The following is a 23,424-nucleotide window of genomic DNA, read 5'->3' as shown; positions in this document are numbered from 1 at the left end:
CAGGTAGGTTGACAGATTAGAGAAATACTTAAGTTAATACTAACTGGATTGCTATTAAGCTTACCTTACAGCTTTGAAAAACTCTGATTTCTTGTGTGTTTCAGTGGTGAGCTGCATTTCCTGAGTCTCAGCCGATTTCCCAGCAGGAATTCCAGTCTGATGAAGAATCAGCAAAAGGAAGCCCTCACTGAGAGACACACTGGTATCATTCACTGAGTGGAGACAGTGAAAGAGTAACATATTTCTAAAGGCAATTTAGATTCTTAGTACATATGCTCACAAAGTAAATACAGATTTACCTTCCCATGACAGAAGCAATGATTAATTTCCCTTGAAAACCTGACTGCTTTTTCTACAAAGCATTTGGTTTTACCCTACTTACCTCTTTGTGATGATTTTCATTCACCACAGTTCATCCCTTAACTGCCTTTTTATCACTGTTATCACCTCCCAAAGCTGTGAAAATCAAATCTGGAAATCTAGTGTAACCTATACAGCAATATTTTTGTTAAACAAAAGGAAATTAACATTTAGTACTTTGAAGAAAAACACGTTTTCTTTCTTTCATTTCTCTAAGTAGGCTCCAAGCCCAATGTGGGGCTTGAACTCACGACTCCAAGATCAAGAGTTGCACGCGCCACCAACTGAGCCCACTGGGCACTCAAGAAAAACATGTTTTCTCAAATGTCTTTAACACAGCAGTTCACAAGAAATCAATCATTTGAATACAGTTCTAGCAACTGTCTTAGAAAGTAATATAACTTTTAAAACATTATGGTTTACATACTTTTCATGGATAATTCTGAATTGTAAGACTTATATTTATTGCTCTAGATAGCGATGTCAACACCGTACCAACAACCACACATACCTTTTTAAGTTTAAAGTTAAGTTAATAAAAATAAAAATAAAATAAAAAATTTATTTTCTCAGTTGCACTAGCACCATTATTAAGTATATAATAGCCACTTGTGGCTAGTGGTTACTGTATTGGGCAGCATAGACCTAGAACATTTACACTGCTGCAAAAAAAAATCTATTGACAGCACAGTTCTAAATAAAGCATCTAAAGAGAGAGATTTATGGTTAAAAGGGCTTACCTGGCCTAAGGAGGTGTGGGTGTGTGAAGGGGCTGGGCTGGCCTAAGTATCGGTTTGGAATTCTCCTCTGTGGGATGGGCTGGAGGGAGTACCTTCGCTGAGAACATGACATGAATCCTGAAGGAAAAACAAAGAGAGTAGAATGGAACAATAATCAAGAAAGTCCTCACAGTGTATATACATTTATCGATCTCTAGCAGTTGGATGCTCTAGAAAAATGCAAATTAGTGTCTCCTTCAATATTTATATGGCCCTCCCTCTGTGCCAGTTAGGGCCTGTCTTGGGCCCTGGGAAAACAGAAATGAGATCATTTTTACCCTTAGTGATTTCAGTCTACTATAGTATAATAGAGGTACATATATACCGAATAGGACTATGGTATGAATCAGGAACTATGGGAACAGAAGGAAGGCAACAAACAAAAGCAAGGAAGGGGTTAAGAAGTACTTCACAGAAATACTGTGTCCTAAAATTCAGAAAAAGAAGCTGTATCCTAAAATTCAGAAAAAGAGAGCTAACATTTTTACTGAGAATATATGAAGTACAAAAAAACATGATATCTCATTGAATCTTGGAATCTAGAGGTAGATAAAATAAGGTATAAAAATGCTTCATCATAGTATACAACAGACACTATTAGCATTCATTCAGTGAGATTAAGCATGTGACTGGAACACATGCTAGAAGAAGACAAAAGAATGAGGACTATATGCTCTGGTCTTTAAAGAATATACAGTCTAGTGGAGGTGAGACACAACATTCAAGCACTACATGGCGAACACCACGGTGGATTCATTCACAAGGTTTTTTGAGAGCACAAAGACTGAAACACTACTGTGGGATGGGTGCAATAAGATCTAGATACAGATACAGTGCTCTGAGGAACACAGACACGCGCACAAAGGGGTGTTGGTGTGGGACTCTAGAGGTAGGGGATGCCTGCTCTGAATGCGAATTAGTCGAGGGCATCTGGCTGGTTCAGTGGGTAGAGCATGCAACTTGATTTCGGGGTTTTAAGCAAGAGCCCCAAGTTGGGTGTAGAGATTACTTAAAAATAAAATCTTAAAAAAAAAAAAAAAGGAATCAGCCAAGTGAAAGAGAAAGAGGGGTGTGGAAGGTATCATAAATGAGATTACAAAAGGGAAGTCATAGGAGGCAATGGGTATGTGTATGTGTATGTGTATGTACATGCATGTGTGTGTGTGTGTGTGTGTGTGTGTGTGTGTGTGTGTAGGGGAAGAGAGTTTCAGGTCAGTGTTGATGGAGGAAGAAAAGATTAGGAAGGTAAGGATCAGACCATTGAAAGCTTTGTATACCAAATTAAGGAATCAGGATTTTAACTGCCATCATCATTGCTTTTTTACAAAAAAGGAATCAGACTCAGAGAAGTAATTTGTGCAATGTTACAGTTAGTAATGAGGAAGCTAGGATTCAAGCCTAAATTTGTTAAACTTTGAAATCTCTGTTCTTATCCCTCCATCCTGCTGCTCAGTAGGTGTTCTCTGCTTTTCCCAAAAACAGAATCAGTACTGTAAAATCTCCTTGTGAACCTACAATCGCTACAATGGTAGAATGTGATGTCTGGATCAAGTTAAAGGTTTTTGTAGGGACTATGTAGTGTGAATGAATGAGGTGTATATATTTGATGAGTTAAGAATCTTAAATGTTAACTCTGAATTAAATTTTCAGAGGATTACTGAAAAAAATTATAGCTTTTTGGATGATTAAAAATACAGAAAATGGCAAAAGTTTCTAGGCAGTATGAAAATACAGTTAAAAATAGTGAAAAAATAAGAAAAAGGACAAAACAAGTATTTCCTGGAATCTGTTTAGAAAATGTACAGAATACATATTAGGGAATATGTCCAGCCTATATAAATTGAAAGCTTAATAAAGATGAGGCAAGCAATTTACAAAAATACAGAGGACAGAGGAACTTGCTAGAGGACAATCTAGGGATGTAATCAACAAAATTCAGATGTGGGAAATACTACAGGACAAAGAACTCCGTTTCTTGCACGTAAATTCTATGGCAGGTAGGGATGGTAAGAGATGGAAGGAGGAATCCGTAGATTAAGAAAACCTTAAAAAAAATTATCAACCAATTGTATTATGTGAGCCTTATATGGATCCTGATTCAAGCAACAAATTGTCTATCAAGTATCCACTCATACTATTTACTATAATTACGAAAAAATTGGAAATTTGGACAATTGCATATTTAATAGGATTACAGAAGTAATGTTTACTTCTTTAAGGTGTGATAATAGTGCTGTGCTTATGTTAAAACCACATACTTTTAGAGATATAAACTGAAATATTTATAGATGAAGTGATATGACCTGGAATTTATCTCAAAATAACATGGGGGTGGGGTGGATTGGGGAGAGGATGAACGGGGATTTGGATGAAAGAAGCCACGAGGTGATAATTGTTGAAGCTGGGTGATGGGTACATGGGAGTCCATTATATATACTCTATCTACTTGTATAGGTTTGAAACTTTTCATAATAAAATAAAAGGAACAAGAAAAGATGAGTTAAGCATAGAGAAAAATGAAGGAAGTACACAATCATCTGAAAGGCAATCCAAGACAGAGTTAAAGGCAGCGTGGTACAGTAGGAAAAAAATGCCAGTTCTATGATCTATGTGATCTCAGCATGTTACATAAATTCCTATGCACCACTTCTTTACCTGTGAAATAATGCAGTAATATTAGGTAGTGGCTTTCAAACTTGTGAAACCAAGACTCCCAGTAAGAAACATATTTTACATGGTAACCTAGTATACACATATAAATATGATATACATAAAAATTTCACTAAATACTATACTATGACTGATACTTTTCTGTCTTACTTCATTAAAAAATTTCTCAGTGCACTAACATGATTTTATTACTGCAATGTCTTGAACGGTGGCTCCCAAAAGATATGTCCACATCCTTTTTTGTTGTTGTTGTTTATTCATTTTGAGAGTGAGAGTGTGAGCCGGGGAGGGGCAGAGAGAGAGGGAGAGAGAGAATCCCAAGCAGGCTCCATGCTGATAGCGTCTGACAGTATGAAGCCCGATCTGGGGTTCAAACTCATGAACTGTGAGATCACAACTTGAGCGGAAATCAAGGGTTGGTTGCTTAACTGACTGAGCCATGCAGGCGCCCTGATATGTCCACATCTTAATCCCTAGAACCTGTGACTACTAATTTATTTAAAGAAGGGGTCTTGCAGATGTAATTAAGGATCTTGAAATGAGGACATCACCCTGGATCATCTGGGTAGGTCCTAAATTCAATGGCAAGTCCTCTTATAAGAGGAATGCAGAGAGAGAGATTTGAGATAGGCAAGAGAAAAGAAGAAGTAATGGAGGCATGTGGAAGCTGAGATTGGAGTGATGTGGCCACAAGCCAAAGAACACCTACAGCCACCAGAAGCTGGAAAGGTAAAGAACAGATTCTTTCCTAGAGCTCTTGGAAGGAATACAGCCCCGCTGCCACTTGATCTCAGACCTCTGGCCTCCAAATCTGTGAGAGAATTCTATTATTTTAAGCCACCATGTTTGTGGTAATTTGTTATGGCAGCCTCAGGAAACCAATACGATGACCCACTAAGATTACAACTTGTCACTGGAAAACACTGCACTAAAAGACTGTATCTCTGTACTGAGGGCGGCTCCAGTTCAGGAGGAGGAGGGATGTGAGGATGCTCAATAATGTTAAGAGCATAAGGGGATCCTGAGACCAACTTCCGCCTCATCCAATCATCAGGTTCCCTACAGTGTTACTTGCAGAAATGACCTTTCCCTATGCATAGCGGCCTTTGGCCCACTTTACCTTTTAGTTATTTGACGCTTGACAGTTGTGTTTCTTGAAAGTAGAAAGTAGAGAAGTGTTTCTCTTCTTTAACAGGGAAGAGAAGATAATGAGCTGTCCATGTGCACGAACATGTTGGTACAGTGACTGGGATGGAGTGTTATGAAGAAGAGGAATACAATTAGGAGTTTAGCAGAACTACCTGAGCTTTTTTCACCTGTAAACAAACTCTTGTCCTAATCAAAGCTCCATTATAGGAGCTTATTAATCAAAGTTCATTATAGGGTTCCGCTCCATTTTTCCTGATTACAACAAATAGAGGCACAGTGTATTTAATACTTTCAAATCCCAGCGTCATTGCTAATAATAATGATCTTGATGACAGCTAACATTACTATTGTTTATTATATTCCAGAAAGTATTCTAAGGACTCTGCATGTATTCACTTATTTAATCCTTACAGTTGTGTAATGTAACTACTATTCCAAACTTTTAACTTATTTTTGAGCTGGTAACATGTTCATACGGATCAAAGTTCAAAAGATGTAGTAAATTGATAGGGAAAAGCCTTCCTCTCACACCTGTCCCCAAGTTAACCTGTCTCCCTTCCTTGAAACAGCCAGTAATATCACTTTTTTGTTGAAATTACACTTATTTTTGTTGAAACCACATCTATATTCTCTTTAAACAAATAATAGCATGTATGCTTGAGGCAGATGTTATTACAGCACTGCCTATTTAAAGATGAGGAAAAAAAGATACACAGAAAAGTTAAGAAACTGGCCCAAGATGAAGAATTACTGAGACAGAACTAGGATTTGAACAATCTATTTATAGAGCCATAACCATTAGACTACATTGTCTACACTACCATTTTGGCAGTAAAATAATTGGATGTAAAATGTTAACCAATTGTCTTTTTAATTTTTTTAATGTTTGTTTTTGAGAGAGAGACAGAGACAGAGCATGAGTGGGGGAAGGGCAGAGAGAGAGGGAGACACAGAATCCAAAGCTGGTTCCAGGCTCTGAGCTGTCAGCACAGAACCCGACACAGGGCTCAGATCCACAGACCAGGAGATCGTGACCTGAGACGAAGTTGGACGCTTAACCGACCATACCACCCAGGTGCCCCTCAATTCTCTTTGTTTATGTTCAAATGAAATAATACTAGAATATCAATCCATCTATTTTGGACCACTTCCTGGCATAGGAAGCTTAAGTCTAACAAATGCAAATAAACAATACCTTTACCTACATTTAAGTAAACAGGATTTTTTTGCTCAATATCACATAGCAAAACTGGTATGTCGAGTCCTATTTCTAAAATCCAATCTGATCCAAAGTAGGGCCACTTCCTTAGTATAGACCCTCCTCAATTCACCTGGACACTATGTCTCTTAACTGGTCTGCCTTTCTTGGATCTTGTCTTTCTTCTGTAACTCATCTTCTATAGCTATACTATTTCCAAAGTGATCCCTCTAGTCCTTTGCCTTGATGTCCTCAAAAGTACTGTCAACTAATTCCTGTTTAAATTCAGGATCTGTTCTTAACTTTCCAGCTTCCTACACTAACAGTATATGCCTAGAATTTTCTATCTTTCAGAATACACTTCAACCCCTAGCTTAGCACCCTTCATGATCTGGCCCCTGTCTATTCCTTCTATTCCTCTGGCCTAATAATCCTCAAAAGAACATTAGTACAGCCACACATGAGGAGCCCCAGCTAATTAGTCTGTACTGTAACAGTACTTGCCTTCAAAAATACAGTTCTCTTAACAATGGCTTTTACCTGCTTCCATGAGCTCAAAAATTAGCTCATACATCACTTACCCTAAGAAGTCTAATTCCCTATCTTTATTGATTCTGATGTAAATGCCCCTCCTCAATGTTCCCATGTTTACTTCTGTTACTATTGTTAATACCTACTATACTGCATTTAATTGCTAATTAGTTTGCCAGTCTATTATAAACTTTTGGAAGGGCAGGAATCATTTGTTCTTTGACTTTATTTCCCCAGTGATTAGACTGGCATATATTTTGAAGACCACAAGTCAAGAAGTCTGCCTTTTGATTAGATGCAGGGATGAAGAAAAAAGAAATTAAGACGATTCCTGGGTTTTTTGGCCTGAATAACAGGATAGATGTTTGTACCATTAAACGAAATGGCAAAGACTGAGATAATTATTGGATATTCCAAATGAGAGTTCAAATAGGCAACCGAAGGTTCAGGGGAAACTAACAGGCTAGATACATGAATTAAGATGTTATAAGCACACAGCTGGTATCTAAAGCCCTGGGACTGGATATGACCTACACAGAACTGTGTAGGTCAAGTTTAGTTACTATTATAGCGTGAGAAGGAAAAGCACAGGAGAAAAGGAAGCAAACTAGAGGAAAATGGTTTTTAGGAAGTTAAACAAGTATTTAATAATTTAATAGAGGAAGTGCTCACCTGTGTGAGGACAACCACTGGATTTGGCAGCACAGAATTCAATGGAGAACCTGACAAGTACAGTTTTATTTATTCATCTTACTTAAAAAAATTTTTTTCTAATATTTTAGAGAGCGAGAGAGCGCGCGCGCGCGCGAGCATGGGTGGGGGAGGGGCAGAGAGAGAGGAAGACACAGAATCCAAAACAGGCTTCAGGCTCCGAGCTGTCAACACAGAGCCTGATACAGGGCTCAAACTTGTGAACCGTGAGATCATGACCTGAGCTGCAGTCAGATGCTTAACTGACTGAACCACCCAGGTGCCCCTTATTTATTTTTTAAACGTTTATTTTCAGAGAGAGAGAGAGAGAGAGAGAGTGAGAGAGAGAGAGAGAGAGAGCATGAGCAGGGGAGGAGCAGAGAGAGGATCACAAGCAAGCTCTGCACTGTCAGCACAGAGCCCAGCCTGAAGTGGAGCTGGATCTCAGAAACTGCAAGGGTTGAAATCAAGAGTCAGTTGCTCAACTGACTGAGCCACCAAGGTGACCTGAACAATGTTAGTAAAGTATGAAAGATAGAAGCCAAAATGGGTAAAGGTGGTCAAAAGGTATAAACTTCCAATTATAAGATAATAAGTTCTGGGGATGTAATCTACAGCATAGTGGCTATACTTAACAATTCTGCATTGTGTATTTGAAAATTGCTAAAAACATAGAGCTTCAAAGTTCTTATCACAAGAAAAATAGGGTACCTGGCTGGTTCAATCAGTAGAGCATGAGTCTCTTGATCTCGGGGTTGTGAGTTCAAGCCCCACGTTGGACAGAATTTACTTAAAAAAGGTCTTATCACAAGAGAAAAATTGTAACTATGTGAAGTCATGGGTGATAACTAAACTTATTTTGGTAATCATTTCACTATACATATATCAAATCATTATATTGTACACCTTAAACATGTTATATGTAAATTATAACTTAATGAGATGGGGGGGAAGTAGACGCCAGATTGGAGTGTGCCAACAAAGAACAGGATGGAAGAAAGCAGAAACATCAAGCAGAGAGGATAATTTTGACAAGTTTTACTGTAAAGGAATGAGAGAAAGTGGCATAGCAGCTGGAAGGGTCAATAGATAAGGGAGGGGGAATAATTAGAAGCAAATCCTTGTTTTATACCTTCACACTCTATTGCAGTTAGTTTTTGAATGTTTTTTTCAATTGTATAAACTCCTTGAGAGCAGAATTTTCTATTTTCTAACTCCTCTCTGTGTCACAGGTTCTCAATACATATTTGTAGAATGTCTAGAACCTAAATTCCTAAACCCTTGTCCAAAAAAATGCAGTAGAGTAGAAAGAGTAAAATTTGGAATCAGATTCAAGTTCAAATATCATATTTTTCACTAATAAGCTAGATAGCCTTAGACAAATGTATTTGAAGAACCTCAGGTTTCTTATGGGCACAAAATATTTACTTTCTGGAATGCTGTTACAATTACATGAGAGACTGTGTTAAGTCATTTGTGTAAACTGTGTAAACACTTTAGGTGTTTGACCTAAAAATGGTACTCAGATGATTTTATTCTTCTTCTTCATTTTCAATAGCAAGCAAACACAATCATGTGTATACCATACATACATGTAGACATATATACTATAGGGAATTGAAAAACCAATCTAGAGTAGCTCTCTGCCCCCATCACACTACCATTTTTTTTTTTTTGAGGGGGAGCACGTATCACATTATCTCAAATCATTTATTATTTATACTTCATTAATGAAAACACCATGAAAATTGCTATTTTTTTAATGTCATTATCATCAGTGGTTAAAACTGTGCCTTGCACAAAGTAGAAATTCAATAATATATACTGAATACATAAGTGTACAACTTTCAAAATCTTTACGTGTTTTAAAGTTGTAAACTTTTAAGTGGGTAAAGATACTGCCATCTCAAATGATTCAATACTGGCATGCAGAAAGCTTGCATATTATGCTCCTTCCTCGGGAATCACCCCAAGTCTGGGCTAGGTCTCTCATATGATTGCTTAGCATCCAGTGCTTCCCCCATCGTAGCCCTTATTATACCGTAATCAAGTTGTTTGTTTCCAGTACAATTGTCTCTTGACTGAAATAAATAAATTATGTCAACTATTTGAATACTTTTTCACGTAGTTCTCAATTTCTTCATTTTTCAAAGCCAAATCACAGAACTGGGAAGTTATTAAGGCTCAGCAGCCTGAAGGTCCTATCATGCAAGGGGCATGCTGTGGCTATCAACAACAGGTTCCACTAGTTTATGAGGCACTGTTGGAGACTTCCAGGGAAATATAGGGGAAATAGTCCTGAGGGTTCAGGATGGTCTGGTAGGACTCTGGACTAGCTTTATTTGGAAGGTCTAGTCCCTACCCCAACCCCGGAATGACACCATAATGCAAACCTCTCTGACATAAGCTGGTAACTCTGCTTGCCACATAATCAGTATCCTAATGTCTCCTAGCAGTGTCCATGGTAGTAACATTGTCTTCAATGTAAAAAGTGCCTATTTGCAGTCACTGCCTCCACCACCACCACCAGGAGTGCTCCAGCTGAGAGGAAGCTACAGTTCTCACTACTCAGACCCAGAACACCCCTTTCCAATGACCTGTTAAAACATGGTGGATTACTATGAAGTTCAAGGAGTGCAGAGATATGCTTCACCTGAGGACATTAAAAAGTCTTATCGTAAAGTGGCACTTAAATGGCACCCTGATAAAAATCCAGAAAATAAAGAAGAAGCTGAGAGAAAATTCAAAGAAGTAGCTGAGGCATATGAAGTATTATCAAATAATGAAAAACGGGACATTTATGATAAATATGGCCAGGAAGGATTAAATGGTGGAAGCAGAAGTCATTTTGATGATTCTTTTGAGTATGGCTTCACATTTCGTAAGCCAGATGATGTCTTTAGAGAAATTTTTGGTGAAAGGGATCCATTTTCATTTCATTTCTTTGAAGACTCACTTGAGGACCTTTTAAATAGTCCAAGAAGCTCCTATGGAAGCAGTGGTACAAGATCCTTCTTCGCTACCTCCAGTGAATATCCAGTTTTTGAGAGATTTTCTTCATATGCTACAGGATATATACCATATGGTTCACCGGGCCATGAGGGGCTTAATTCATTCTCCTCGTTGGCATCTGATAATAGTAGGATGGGCAATTACAGATCTGTTAAAACTTCGGGTAAGACTGTTAATGGCAAAAATACAAATACACAGAGAATTATCGAGAATGATCAAGAAAGAGAAGTTGAAGATGATGGCGAACTGAAGTCCTTCCTTATAAGTGGTGTGGCAGATGAAGACGGCTTTGCAGAAGAATGCAGCTGGAGAAGACAGTTATTCAACAATTATTCACCAAAGTACTTCAGACCCAAACATGTAACTCAACATACTTTTGTGGACAATGATAAGCAAGATATACCTTGGGTCACCAGCAACTGGGATCCCTCTATTTTCTCAGCAGGATTCAAAGAAGGTGGTAAGAGGGAAAAAAAAGAAGCATAAAGAGGTGCAGAAGAAGTCAACCAAAAGGAATCGTTAAATTGACTCTTCAGACACATTATGTTCATATAACAATTGAACATGACTCTTTGTGTGTTTTTGTTAATCACAGAGTTTTGTAGATAACATTTGTTTAGAACTATACTAATATTATGTTTTTAACATGTTTAACAGGATTGTGGACCTGTGGTCAGTGTTGTTTGGAGTAAGTATGTCAGAAAAAGACGAGTTTGTGGTGACAGTGATGTTAAGAATTTGGAAAACAAGAAATACTATTTTGCTATTTCTGAGCTGAACATTTACAAATCATAGAGTTTTTCTTTAGCAGAATTCATGATCTATTTCATTCCTTTTATCTATTTAAAACCACTATACAAACTTCTGAAATATGTACCGCATTAGGAGCTAAAAATTTATTACTATGTACAGATTCAGACTATATAATTATTCATGAAATGACTTTTTTCCAATAGAGGTAGAGCATTTCATACATAAGTACATTATAAATAAAAATTAAAGTATAAAGTATTTTCTCTTAAGTTAAAAATAGCCAGAGTTATATTTGCATTCCCATGTTTACAGTAGCACCTATTCACAACAGTCAAGAGGTGGAAACAACCCAAATATCAATGAATGAATATACATGCATATAGTGGGATATTATTCAGCTTTTTTTTATTAAAAAAATTTTTTTTACATTTATTTCTGAGACACAGAGAGAGAGAGAGAGAGAGAGAGAGAGAGAGAGAGAGAGAATGGGGGAGGGGCAGAGAGAGAGGGAGACAAGAATCCGAAGCAGGCTCCAGGCTCTGAGCTGTTACCACAGAGCCCAACGCGGGGCTTGAACCCATGAACCGTGAGATCATGACCTGAGCTGAAGTCGTATGCTTAACCGACTGAGCTACCCAGGCAGCCCTATTCAGCTTTAAAAAGGAAACCCTGTTAAATGCTACAAAATAGGTAAACTTCGAAACATTACGGTAAGTGAAATGAGCCAGCCATAAAGACAAAATACCTTATGATTCTACTTACATAAGGTAAGAAGTTCATAAAAACAAAGTAGAATTTTAGTTACTGAGGCAAGGGAGGGAGAGGTGTTGTTTGGTGGTCTGTTTCACAATATATATTTTAAAACAATTAACATGGTAAATTTTATGTTATGTGTATTTTACCACAATTAAAAAAGAAAGCTAGACTTATCCTGGATTTCTCAGAGCAATGTGGCTATATCATGTATGGCAGGCCACCAGTGAATCACTCCAGATAGGAAACTTTCTATTTTCTTTTTTAGTATATACCACGTACAAAGGATCTACAAATACATTACTCTAAAACATCTCTACCCACTATAGTTTAAGGTTACAATGGAAGAAAAATGAGTTACATCAGATATTGAGCAAGTAGTCTTAGCTAAATGTTTTCAGACATTTTAAATGAGCTTAGTTTAATTTCAACACAATCACTTCTTAGTTTCCTCTATTTTATTTTCAAAATATATTACTTTTCAGCCTCCGAGTTTTATTCATTCATTCATTCAATGGTATTTTTCGAGTACCTACTGTTTGTCAGGTACTTGGGATACAGTAATGAGCAAACACGAAAAACCTTAGCTGTCATGGAGTTTAAAGCTGGAGAAAGACAATAAACAAATACTAAATAAAATATAATGACAGTCATAGGTGTTAAGGAAAACAAAATAAAGTAAGAATAGGGGACATAAGTTTTGGAGTAGGAGGGTTGAAATTTTAGTTAAGGTACCGAGGGAAAAGTGATGGCTAACATCTTTGTGAAGATGTAAAGAAAGTGAAGGAGTTAGCCATTTGGATATGAAGTGAAAGAGAATTATAGGAGAAGGAACAGCAAGTGAAATGTCTCTAATGCAGAATGTGCAAGGTGTGTTTGAGGCTCAAAGAGATCGTTGTGAACGATTAAGAGAACAAGCAGATGAAATTAAGTAACAGGAGGTCAGATTATGCAGGTACTGCTAGATCACATTATGGACTTTGTTATCATAGGTGGGATGAGAAGCCACTTAAAGGCTCTGAGCAGAAGAATGACAATCTGACATATTTCAACAGGTCCACTCTGAATGCTGTCATCGAGAAAAGACTCAAAGTAAGCAGACGTACAAACAGGGAAATCAGGCTATTGCTGGAATTCAGGCAGAGTCTGTAATAGTTTGGTCCAGGGTGATGGACGTAGGCGGGGGAAAGAGTGATCAAATTCTGGATATAGTCTAAAAGTAGGGCCAAACGGAATTTACTGATAGGCTGAATATTGGGCATGACAGGAGTCAAGGTTTTTGGCTTTAGCAACTGAAAAAAAGGGATTTGCTATTATCTCAGATAGGACCACAGGTGTTGAGTTTTGGACATGCTGCATTTGAGATGCCTGAATTTATTAACTGAAAATAATTTCTTAACTTGCATCCTGCATATTCCTTGTCATTGAATTCTTAAGTTTTTTTCTTTTTTAGCAAAAAGATTTTCATATTATTTTAATCTTTTATCACTTAGAAATGTAATGACTGCAAATTTTAATGTGACTAAAAGATGGGAACAAATAATCAAGCAAAACTAAAACCCAATCACCTTTGGCAAAATACAGTTCAGTGGCATTTAGCAATGCAACAAATCTGGAAACCAAAAAAGATTATAACATCTACTCTTTAAATGACTGCTATAGTAAAATGAGGGCTTCTGTTTAACTTTGTGTTGGTTGGTAGATAGGAAATTCTATAGAAAGGTCTGGGGACAATTTGCATTTAAAACTTATTTTCAGAAAGTAAAATCATAAAAGCTTAAAGTATTTTAAATGTTACTTTTATAAAATGTGGTATTTAGTTAAGTATCTGTCATGTATGTGGGACAACTCAGGGTTGGAAAAAACGCAATTTTCCAGTAACAAAACCAAAACCAGCATCTCTAAAAATATAAGAATCACTGACATGCCCTCCAGTCCATTTTCCACTCTTAAAAATTCAGACTTAGTCTTACTCAATAGCTTAAAGTTACTCAATGGTTTCCCACTGCCCAGAAGAGTGGAAATAACAAGACCCTTCATGAGCCAACAACCTCCTTTTCCTCCCAACTTGGTGTGTTTGTTTGTTTGAGAGAGAGAGAGAACACAAGCAGGGGAGGGGCATAGAGAGGAGGTACAGAATTTGAAGCAGGCTTCAGGCTCTGATCTGTCAGCACAGAGTCTGAAGTGGGGCTTGAACCCATGAACCATGAGATCATGACCTGAGCCAAAGTTGGATGCTTAACCGGCTGAGCCACCCAGTCATCCCCCAACTTAGTTTTTTAATCACCTCACCCTATACATCTTTTCCCAAATGTGTTCTAAGGGATAAAAAATTCAAGACTCACCACAGAAAAAGGGCCCCATGGTCAAATTCAGCTTGCAAATTACTGCCAAATACACTTCTTTCTTAGAGACTCAGAATTAGTCTATTATGTGCATGATGAAATGCAGCTTTCCCCAAACTTATTTAACCACAGAACCATTTTGGTTTAACACCTGCTAACATGCCTAGGAACATATTTCAAAAAAGCTCCCCCAGGCTAACTGATGATTGCAAAGCTTTGTTCTATGCCTTTGCATATGCTCCCCCTGCCAGGATGGCTACGTCACTCTAGTCTGCTTGGTAAAAGCCTTTTTTCAAGTCCAAATATCTCCTAATATTTAAGGGCATGCCCTACATTACCTCTTGGCCCCTCCCTGCTGTCAGGAAACATCTATCACTTTTTCCTTCTCCACAGCACCGTTACTAAGTTTAGTATGTTATACTACAATTACTTGCTTTTTTGTCTCCCATGATGGTAGAAACTATGCTCTATGTTCATGTGTGGTGCTCAATGTTTGTTGAAAGAATTAACTGCAAACAGGCTTTTAAAAAATTATTCTCTACTTATTCAAAGTTTCCTATTGTACCCAATACTCTACTCAAAGGCTCTGTACCCAGAGTCTTTCTAAACAGCAACCAAGAGCACCACAGACATTCAAAGGTCTATCTACGAGCACCTCAAATCAGCAGAATTTTTAAACTCTGAAACTTAGTAAAATCCCAAAATGACATTTTTTTTAAAAATTTTTTTTTAACGTTTATTTTTGAGACAGGGAGAGACAGAGCATGAACAGGGGAGGGTCAGAGAGAGGGAGACACAGAATCTGAAACAGGCTCCAGGCTCTGTGCTGTCAGCACAGAGCCTAACGTGGGGCTCGAACCCATGGACCGCGAGATCATGACCTGAGCTGAAGTCGGACGCTTAACCGACTGAGCCACCCAGGCGCCCCCCAAAATGACATTTTTAAAAAAAATCCATTACTGCCTTTCTTGAGCTCCTAAGTCACTTGAGTCAAGACTATTACAATCCATTGTTATACCGTCATTTATCTATTGCTTATCCATCATTCTGACTAGATAGTAAGCAACTCCACGGAAATGCAGATTCATCCACAAAGACTACTACAAAGTTATTGAATGAAGAGAACATTCTTTCTGGCTCAATAAAAAGTTCCAAAAGGCCTCTACTAAGCCAGAGTTAAGACCTAATGGTGGTACAACAGAAAAAGGACTAGATGGTAATCACACAATTAAAATTTCTGACTTGCAACTTGTGATCCTGTGTTACTTTCAGTTCCCCATCCATAAATTGAGAATACCTACCCTAACTTATAACTTGTGAAGATCCAAGGAGGTCTTATCCAGTCAAAATGCCAATACATATTATAATATTAACGGTAAGAAGCGGTTAAATTTACTTCCTGCATTGAGGCAAACTGAAGCATAATGAATACATATTTCAACGATCTTAGCATGTATGCTCCAGTATCTAGTCCTAAACTTTCATTAATAAGGTTTTACACAAAGCCTCAACAAATCCAAAAAAAAAAAAAAAAAAAAAAAAGGCACAAGGCTCTGTGATTAAGATGAACTCCAAATGTATTCATCTACTCCCATGGAGGACAGCTTTCTGTAGCTTAACTATTAGAACCAAAGAGCAAGTTCTGTGCACGGGACAATGGTTATTTTTTTATTTTTTACAGGAAGAAATCTTGATATAATTACCATCCCATTTTCAATAAATTAAAGTACATCGATGTAACAAATATGTTCCAAGACATAGATGTGATTTCAAATACCACATGCTCTGGTTCACACACCGTTCACCTATTGGCCAAAAACCCTGAAATACGATCCAATGGCAGATCCGCCCGCAGGGTAGATAATTCAGCTTTCACTGATCGAGGTTTATGTTCATCAGATTAATTGTTCACGATAGGGTACACCCTGAAAGAATGGTCCCCATTATTCCTGGACTCCTTCATCTTGCCTTTACCAACAGGGCTTTCAGACATTGAAAAGCCCAGGGAGTATCTCCAAGCATTACCTCTTCCGAGAGGAACTGCTCAAATGATTTGTATTACTAAACATGTTTCTTGTATATTCTGTAGACAGCTCTCAAGCCACTCTTTGAAAACACGAAAACAGGATTCTCGATAACCTAACAAAAGCAAGAGCTACTTGATGTGAGACACTTTGTCACCTAAGCAAGTGATAACTGAGACAAGGTCTGGGAGTCCGAGTAACTTTGAAGACAGCCCCTCTGGGGGATGGCACACACTTTCTCTCGGCAGTCATTCCAGCTTCCCAGAATACCTCAACGGTAGGGAGAACAGGGCCCACCCTTTTCCAGAAGCAGCAGGTAAAAAAGAAATCCGAGGAGCGCACAAAGGGTTTGGGAGTGGAAGCCCCAGCACGAGAATGGTCCGCCGAACCAGGGATTCCCTGAGACCAACTTGGATTCCTCTAGGGCGCCTCAGGTTTCTCAGAGAGCAAGCCCCGGAAGGGACACCGTGGGAGGTGAGTCTAACCTGAGAGGCAGCGGGCGGTTGCTACGGCGGGAACCAGCTTAGCTGCTGAGAGCAACCAAGACATGACGACCTCGCTCACGCGGCAGGAAGGATAAAAGGAAAACAGCCAGAGAAGCAACTGGCCGCCGAGCTGTGTCGCCAGGAAACCAAGCCAAACACCCCTCCCCTTCCGGCCGGCGCCGCTCGCGGGGCTTTCCTTCCCCAGCGGCGCTGAATGATGACGTCACGCCTTAGCGCTAGGATTGCCTTCCTGACAGAGAGCCCATTTGGCGTCAGGTCGTCGTGCTCCATTAAATGCCCGTACGCATAGGATGTCCGATTCTAAATGACTGGCAGCAGGGGCTGATATTTCTCGTCTTCTTAAAAGCACCATGTGGGGGGATTGATGCACCCAGAGAACTGGGTCAGCATTTAGAATATAAGAATGCGGGCGTACAGGCAGGCAACAGCCTGAACAGCCACACTTCTAGAAGGTTCTAGGCAGTGCGCAGGAGCAGAGGTGGAGGGAGTAGGAATGAACAGGCGAAGGACCCGGGGTCACGAGACCGTTGGGTAGGAGGAGCCAGCGGCCGGGGAGGTTCTAGTCTGTTCTGTCTCGCGGCAGCCGCCCCCTTCCCCACGGTGACGCTGGGCTAGTACCTGCGCCTGGAATCGGGCCGCAACCTTAGCTGCGTCCGCCGCCCGCCGCCCGCCGTCGCCTCTGGACCATGGACCCCCGCAAAGTGAGCGAGCTTCGGGCCTTTGTGAAAATGTGTAAGCAGGATCCGAGCGTTCTGCACACCGAGGAAATGCGCTTCCTGCGGGAGTGGGTGGAGAGGTGAGACCCGGGCCGAGGACCGTTGGGGGTGGGAAGAGGGACGGCCGGAGGGGGAGCTGGGCCGCAGCTGGCGCGGGGAGGACGAGCGGGGAGCTCTGCCGCGAGGCCTGCTGAGTTGCCTCCTCTTTGTGGCTCTCCCTGGCCAGGAAAGGAAGGCGACTTCAGGGACTAATGGAGGACCGGGAAGCGTAGATAGTACAGAGGCGGGGACGGGGGGTGGGGTGGGCACAGCTGGGTCCCCTCACCCTGAGGTCGTCCGGGGTGTGTCTTGATCCAAATATAAATGCAGACGATCGCTGGGACTTGGGACACTGTAGACGTGGTGGTGGTGGTGGTGGGGAAGGGGAGCTGCAAGATTTCTCTTTCGCGTAGAGTTTTCTTGAAATCTCGGGCGTCCTGTTTAAAAGGTCTCGGTGACACATAACTATTTTACGCACTACGTCTTTAAATAGTGTTGTAATAATGATAACTTGTTATATAATGAGTTGTAATAAAAATGGTAACACTGTTTGGCTACCTTTAAATTTACAGCGATTCTAACTGCGTAGAATTATTTTGGGAATCACTTACTGTATCTCCGTAGTAGCAGTGCCATCACACTTAACACTTGAAAAATGATTTTTCAAGGACCAGCATGTAACCATGATCTATTCTTGTTATTCTTAAATCTGGAGTACTTCGCTACGTGCGCAGAATTGAGTAGGCGTTGTGCCAGATGCTTGGAAACAGTATAATAAATACGGAAATTTGTCGTAATATTTACCATATAATAGAGATTAATATTTTGCATATTGGAGGGGAACTTAAGGGAGAAAGGGAAATCTTCCCCGAAATGATTTTTAAAAATCACTATTAGTGGTGAGGAATTTAAAAGATGAAACACAGGCACAAATCGCACCTCATGGTGATAATAGCGACAGTGCAAGGCAACGTGACTCAGAGGTACTACTCTGAACATTGATCTTTTCATAGGGGAGGAGGAACACGCGATTACCAAATACTTGAAAGAATGTTTTTTTCAACAAACTCTTCTAAGGAAGAAGCTTAAGTTAAAGTTTGTCAGCGGTGTATATAGTGGTATAATTGTTTTTTTCTCTGAGAAGCTTCTCAGTCTTTTACTTCTCCAGTTTTTGAACTACTGTAAGATTTTGCTCATGCTATTAGTGTAAGATTCCGAGAACACTTACTGTAGTAACGTAACTATTATTGACAATAGCTAACAAGAATACCGTTTTGTAACAGAAAAACCTACAAGATGCTAATTTCAGGACTAGGAATTTAGGCCTAGATTATTTTGGTCCTTTCTTCTTGCTGAATAAGTTGACAATTTCAGTGTCTCACTTGACACGTGAGTATGCTTTTATTCTCTTACATTTAGTCATTAAAGGAAAGAGCCTACAATTAAGTTGTTTCTAAAATTCCAGGTAAAGCAGGCATATATACCACAGGGAAGTTTAATACTTGGCATCAAGAGTGAACATTATACTGAGTGTATACAATGTTTTGTTCCACTGCTCAAGAGGAAAAAGGGAGCTGTGAAGAAAAGGTTAAAACGTCCCTAAAAACAATGTAACTGGTGCTGGAGTGATTATGGCTGTGTAGAGAATTCCAGTTTAAGGTCTGGAAAATATTGTCAGACATTATTTCCAGAAAATACCTAATGTATCTTTTTTTTTTTTTTTTTAACATTTCACATTGGTAATTCCAGGATTTTTTTTCTGGTTTCCTTTTTTTTTTTTTTTTTTTTTTTTTTTTTCTATTTTTCATGTGGCATCCTAAATTTTTGGTTTCATTATGGGATGAGGCATCTTGGCACGTGTAGGGGCCCTATTCTGAAGCTTTTGTTATCTCTTTATTTTAATCTAAATTAAAATTTTTGTAGGCTTTGAGGCCTTTGCTTGAAGTACATCAATTTCTCTCTGACTTCACGTCATCCTTCTTAAGTGCAGGATTATAGAAGATTGGGCTGAATGTGGAGATTTCTGGGCCCAGGAATATTCCTAAGCCTAATCCTACTTTTAGAGCTCCCCAAGTTGCAACCATTTCAGAGTTCTCTCTTCATACTAGATTAGTTGTAGGTACCCTGGCTTAGACATTAAAGAACAATTTATTTAGTCTATTTGCTTATTTGCTAGAATTTCTACCATTGTTTATAGCTTAAAATTTTATTTGGTGTTAAGAATTTATTTAACAGCCTTTTCTTTTTTTTTTTTCCTTTTAAAAAATGTTTATTTTTGAGAGAGAGAGAGAGAGAGAGGGACAGTGCAAGCAGGGGAGGGACAGAGAGGGAGACACAGAATCCAAAGCAGGCTCCAGGCTCTGAGCTGTCAGCACAGAGCCCTATGCAGGGCTCGAACTCATGAGCAGTGATCTCATGACCTGAGCTGACCTCAACAGACTGAGCCACCCAGATGCCCCAACAAGAGCTTTTTCAATGGGACAGAGGGAAATACGAAGCAGAAATTTTTTTGTCTTATTAGTCATTGAGGATCCTGGGAGACTATGATCTTTTCAACAAATATGTTTTGGGATTTTTTTTTAGAGGAAGCAGCATTGTTTGACACTGTTTTATTATTTCATTCTATGGTAACTTAAGATCAAAGGGAGTATCTTTGTATTCTAATCTCCAGCACAGTGTTTGGCATATGGCTTTTCAGTAAATATATTAAATGAACAGGTTGCATTTCTAGTCTCAATGAGTTTAGAATGTAACACCCAGTGTTTTTGTACAGGTGCCTAAGTAACTATTGCTTAAAGCAATTGGTATGTATCAAATTAAGGGAATTATGAATGAGGTCTTGTGTGATTCCGTATGAGGAAGGTCTCTGCACTAGCTCTAGTTGGTAACATAAAAGACTATACTGTCAAAGTCCAGTTTGCACTGTTGGGCAGGGAACTAGCTTGTTTTAAATCTTGGAAGCATTAAATGAAATTTGTGTACATATAAATTGGTGTTAATCTTCGGACAGGTAACTAGAATTCAGAATGTGAGAAACTGTATGTAGCTTGTGAATAAACCTTGTGTTCCCTCCCCTCCAGTTTTAAAAATAAAAAAATAAAATTTTTGAAACTTGCAGGAAAATCGCAAGTACGATACAAACGATATGTTTCCTGAAACTATTCCCAGTGTTGTGCCCCCAGCACCTTTGTGTATTTCCCACAAACAAGGACAGTCTGTACAATGTAATCATCAAACTTAGGAAACTAAGAATCCTGCATTAATGCTATCAAATCCTCAGAATTACATGTTGTACTTTATTGTTTATGACTCCTAATATCTATTCTGAAAGAATTCTTCAGTCATTTCTTGACTTTCATGACCTTGGCAGTTTTGCATATTACAGACCAATTATTTTGGATAATTTCCCTCAATTTGGGTTTGTCTCATCTTTCCTGAGGATTAGATTTAGCTTAACGCATTTCTTGGCAAGACTGGCCCTTCCCCAAATTTTAATGTAGATTAGACTGTCACGGCTGCGTTTGAATGTGTACCTCAGTACATTCCTGAATGTTGCATTTCGAAACTTAGGGAAAAAACATGGCCTTAAGAGAGGCCATGTGTCTTCATTAAAATTTAACTGCAAAGAACTGCCATTTGATTACTGTGCTCTTTTGAAAAGTAGTTTCTCTGTAGATTAGAATTTTAAAGAATTTTGTTATGAAAGGTACTAAGTGAAGATTTTTTTTTTTTTTGTAACTTACATGGAACAGAATGGGAAAAGTGTGCACATTTCTCTTGATTGGTGCTTAACAAGAAATTCCAGACTTTGTTATTGCATTTGCTATTTTGTTTTGTTGTTGTTGTTTGCTTATTTTGAGAGAGAGATTGAGAGCATACAAGCGGGGTGGGGGTAGAGAGAGTGGGAAAGAGAGAATCCCAAGCAGGCTCTGTACTGTCAGCGCAGAGCCTGTTGAAGGGTTTGAACTCACAGAACCCTGAGATTGTGACCTGAGCTGAAATCAAGAGTTAGATGCTTAACAAACTGTGCCATCCAGGTGCTCCTGCATTTACTGTTTTAGATTTCTAGTTTTGTTTCTTGTTGGCTCCAGTGTAAGTGAAAAGACAAGCCACAGGTGAGAGAAGCTATTTGCAGCACATAAAACTGACAGAGGGCTTGTATGCAGAGTATACAAACACCTACAGATAAATGTGACAATCTAATAGCTGGAGGAGAGTTGAATTTTACAAAAAAGGCTATGCAGATGGCTGATAAATAAGTGAAAAGAGACTCAACTACAATGGGATACCACTGTACATCTATCAAAATGACTAAAAATTTAAGACGGACAATAGCTAAGTGTTGGCCAAGTTGTGGAACTGGAATTCTTAGGCACCGCCGATAGAAATATAAATTGGTAGAACTTTGGGGAACCAGTATCCATTTAAATCCAGCATACACATACCCTATGTCCAGAAATTCCACCCACCTGAAATGAATGTAAACATGGATATAGAACTCTAGTCCTAAAGAATCAATCCTTAAGGGTGTTCTGAAGTAGATTCCTTTTTGTTTTCCAAGTTAATATATCTCCTATTTTACATGAAAGTTAATCTTTTTTCAAGGCAAATTTTTAGTTAAGTCTTCGTGATCTCCAGCTTTCACTATCCTGGAGGCCCTTAATCCATTTAACATTTTAGTCACTGGACTGCTTCCTGGGGCCCATATGCTTCAGAGTCTGCCCCAAATGGAGCATATAGCACTAATTCTTCATAAGCTTTTTTTCCTCCTTGTATTAAAGTTATTTGTGTATGATTCATGGTGTTGCCTTGGAATGTTTGGAAAAGAAGGACTTGCAAGGCCAAGGGGAAGTATTAATCGGTGGATTGTGGGAAGGGATAAGGAGAAAATTTATACTGTGAGGGGCATTTGAATCTAAGCAGAAAGAATCCTTGTAGGTCCCAGTCGGAGGAAACATTTTGAATTATACTGTGATTTCATAATCATTTCATAAACTGCTTATTTGGATTTAAGTGAGCTCTTACTAAAGTTGAAGTTTTGGATTCAGTATACCTGTACAAATGATTTTGTCATTAACGTGTTTTCTGCCTCTTTTCTTCTGGGAATGGGCACAGACCAGCTATGTAATTATGTTTTCATTAGGCTAAGTGAGGCGAAGAAAGGGTTAGATTTTCATTAACCAGTTTGCTAAATTGGGGCGCCTGGGTGGCTCAGTCGGTTAAGCGTCCGACTGGCTCAGGTCATGATCTCATGGTTCGTGGGTTCAGGCCCCTCATCGGGCTCTGTGCTGACAGCTCGGAGCCTGCTTCTGATTCTGTGTCCCCCTCTCTCTCTGCCCCTCCCCTGCTCATGCTGTCTCTCTCTGTCTCTCAAAAATAAATTAATATAAAAAAGTTAAAAAAAAAAAAACCAGTTTGCTAAATAAATAAAATTTTAAGATGAAAAAATACTGAAGCATTCAAATTAATTGAGTTTACTCTTAAAGGTTTGAAAAGATAATCATCTGTGTCTTTTCTTTCCAGCGTAAATAATGTTGCTTGGCTCAGTGAATTTTAGTTTTCTAAACAAGTATCTTTTTTCTCATCTTCCTCAAGCATGGGGGGTAAAATACCACCTGCTACTCATAAAACTAAATCAGAAGACAATATCAAGGTAAGTTATGAATTTCACTTGTATGTTTAGCAATAAAATTGTATATGAAGTATCTTACAGGTGTTTTTAAAGTGCTGCTCTCAAATTACCACTCCTGGTTTCTTTAGGATCTCTTGGAGATAAGATCTTTGTAAAATTTCTATTCGGACATCAAGTGTCTGGCATCTGATTTAACACCAGGGTTGAACGTTCACCACGTTTGGGAGTAAATGTTCTGTGTGTGTTATATGCATGACCTGTGGGTGG

The 23,424-nt window shown here is 38.9% G+C and overlaps 4 protein-coding genes across 7 annotated transcripts in view; 3 read left to right on the top strand and 1 right to left on the bottom strand.

Moving 5' to 3' along the window:
• XPNPEP3 (X-prolyl aminopeptidase 3) overlaps nucleotides 1–17,023 on the bottom strand; it is a 74,638-nt gene extending 57,615 nt beyond the window's left edge. Inside the window, exons 1-2 of one of the 4 annotated variants that reach the window (XM_049627561.1) lie at nucleotides 16,750–17,023; nucleotides 1,101–1,217 (exon numbers count right to left, since the gene is read on the bottom strand). In XM_049627561.1, coding sequence (XP_049483518.1) covers nucleotides 1,101–1,217; nucleotides 16,750–16,813 — 181 coding nt within the window. In that variant the 5' untranslated portion in view covers nucleotides 16,814–17,023. Of the gene's footprint in view, nucleotides 1–64; nucleotides 433–1,100; nucleotides 1,218–4,929; nucleotides 5,144–16,749 lie in introns of those variants that run through there. The other 3 variants (XM_049627562.1, XM_049627564.1, XM_049627563.1) reach the window with 3 other exon arrangements.
• The window catches only part of SLC25A17 (solute carrier family 25 member 17), a 359,412-nt gene that overhangs the window by 259,699 nt on the left and 76,289 nt on the right, over nucleotides 1–23,424 (top strand). The window lies entirely within an intron of this gene.
• Nucleotides 9,768–10,958, top strand: DNAJB7 (DnaJ heat shock protein family (Hsp40) member B7). Its single transcript, XM_049627571.1, has one exon. The coding sequence runs from the start codon at nucleotides 9,985–9,987 to the stop codon at nucleotides 10,873–10,875; it is 891 nt and encodes a 296-aa protein (XP_049483528.1). The 5' UTR covers nucleotides 9,768–9,984; the 3' UTR covers nucleotides 10,876–10,958.
• ST13 (ST13 Hsp70 interacting protein) overlaps nucleotides 17,281–23,424 on the top strand; it is a 32,145-nt gene continuing 26,001 nt past the window's right edge. Inside the window, exons 1-2 of the mRNA XM_049627567.1 lie at nucleotides 17,281–17,566; nucleotides 23,121–23,178. Of these exons, the coding sequence (XP_049483524.1) occupies nucleotides 17,457–17,566; nucleotides 23,121–23,178 (168 nt within the window). The 5' untranslated portion in view covers nucleotides 17,281–17,456. The remainder of the gene's footprint in view (nucleotides 17,567–23,120; nucleotides 23,179–23,424) is intronic.

Source organism: Panthera uncia, chromosome B4, assembly GCF_023721935.1.
Source record: "Panthera uncia isolate 11264 chromosome B4, Puncia_PCG_1.0, whole genome shotgun sequence".
Classification (NCBI taxonomy): Eukaryota; Metazoa; Chordata; class Mammalia; order Carnivora; family Felidae; genus Panthera; species Panthera uncia.
Note: the sequence above shows the minus strand (reverse complement) of the source record. Positions and strands in the feature narration are given on the sequence as shown.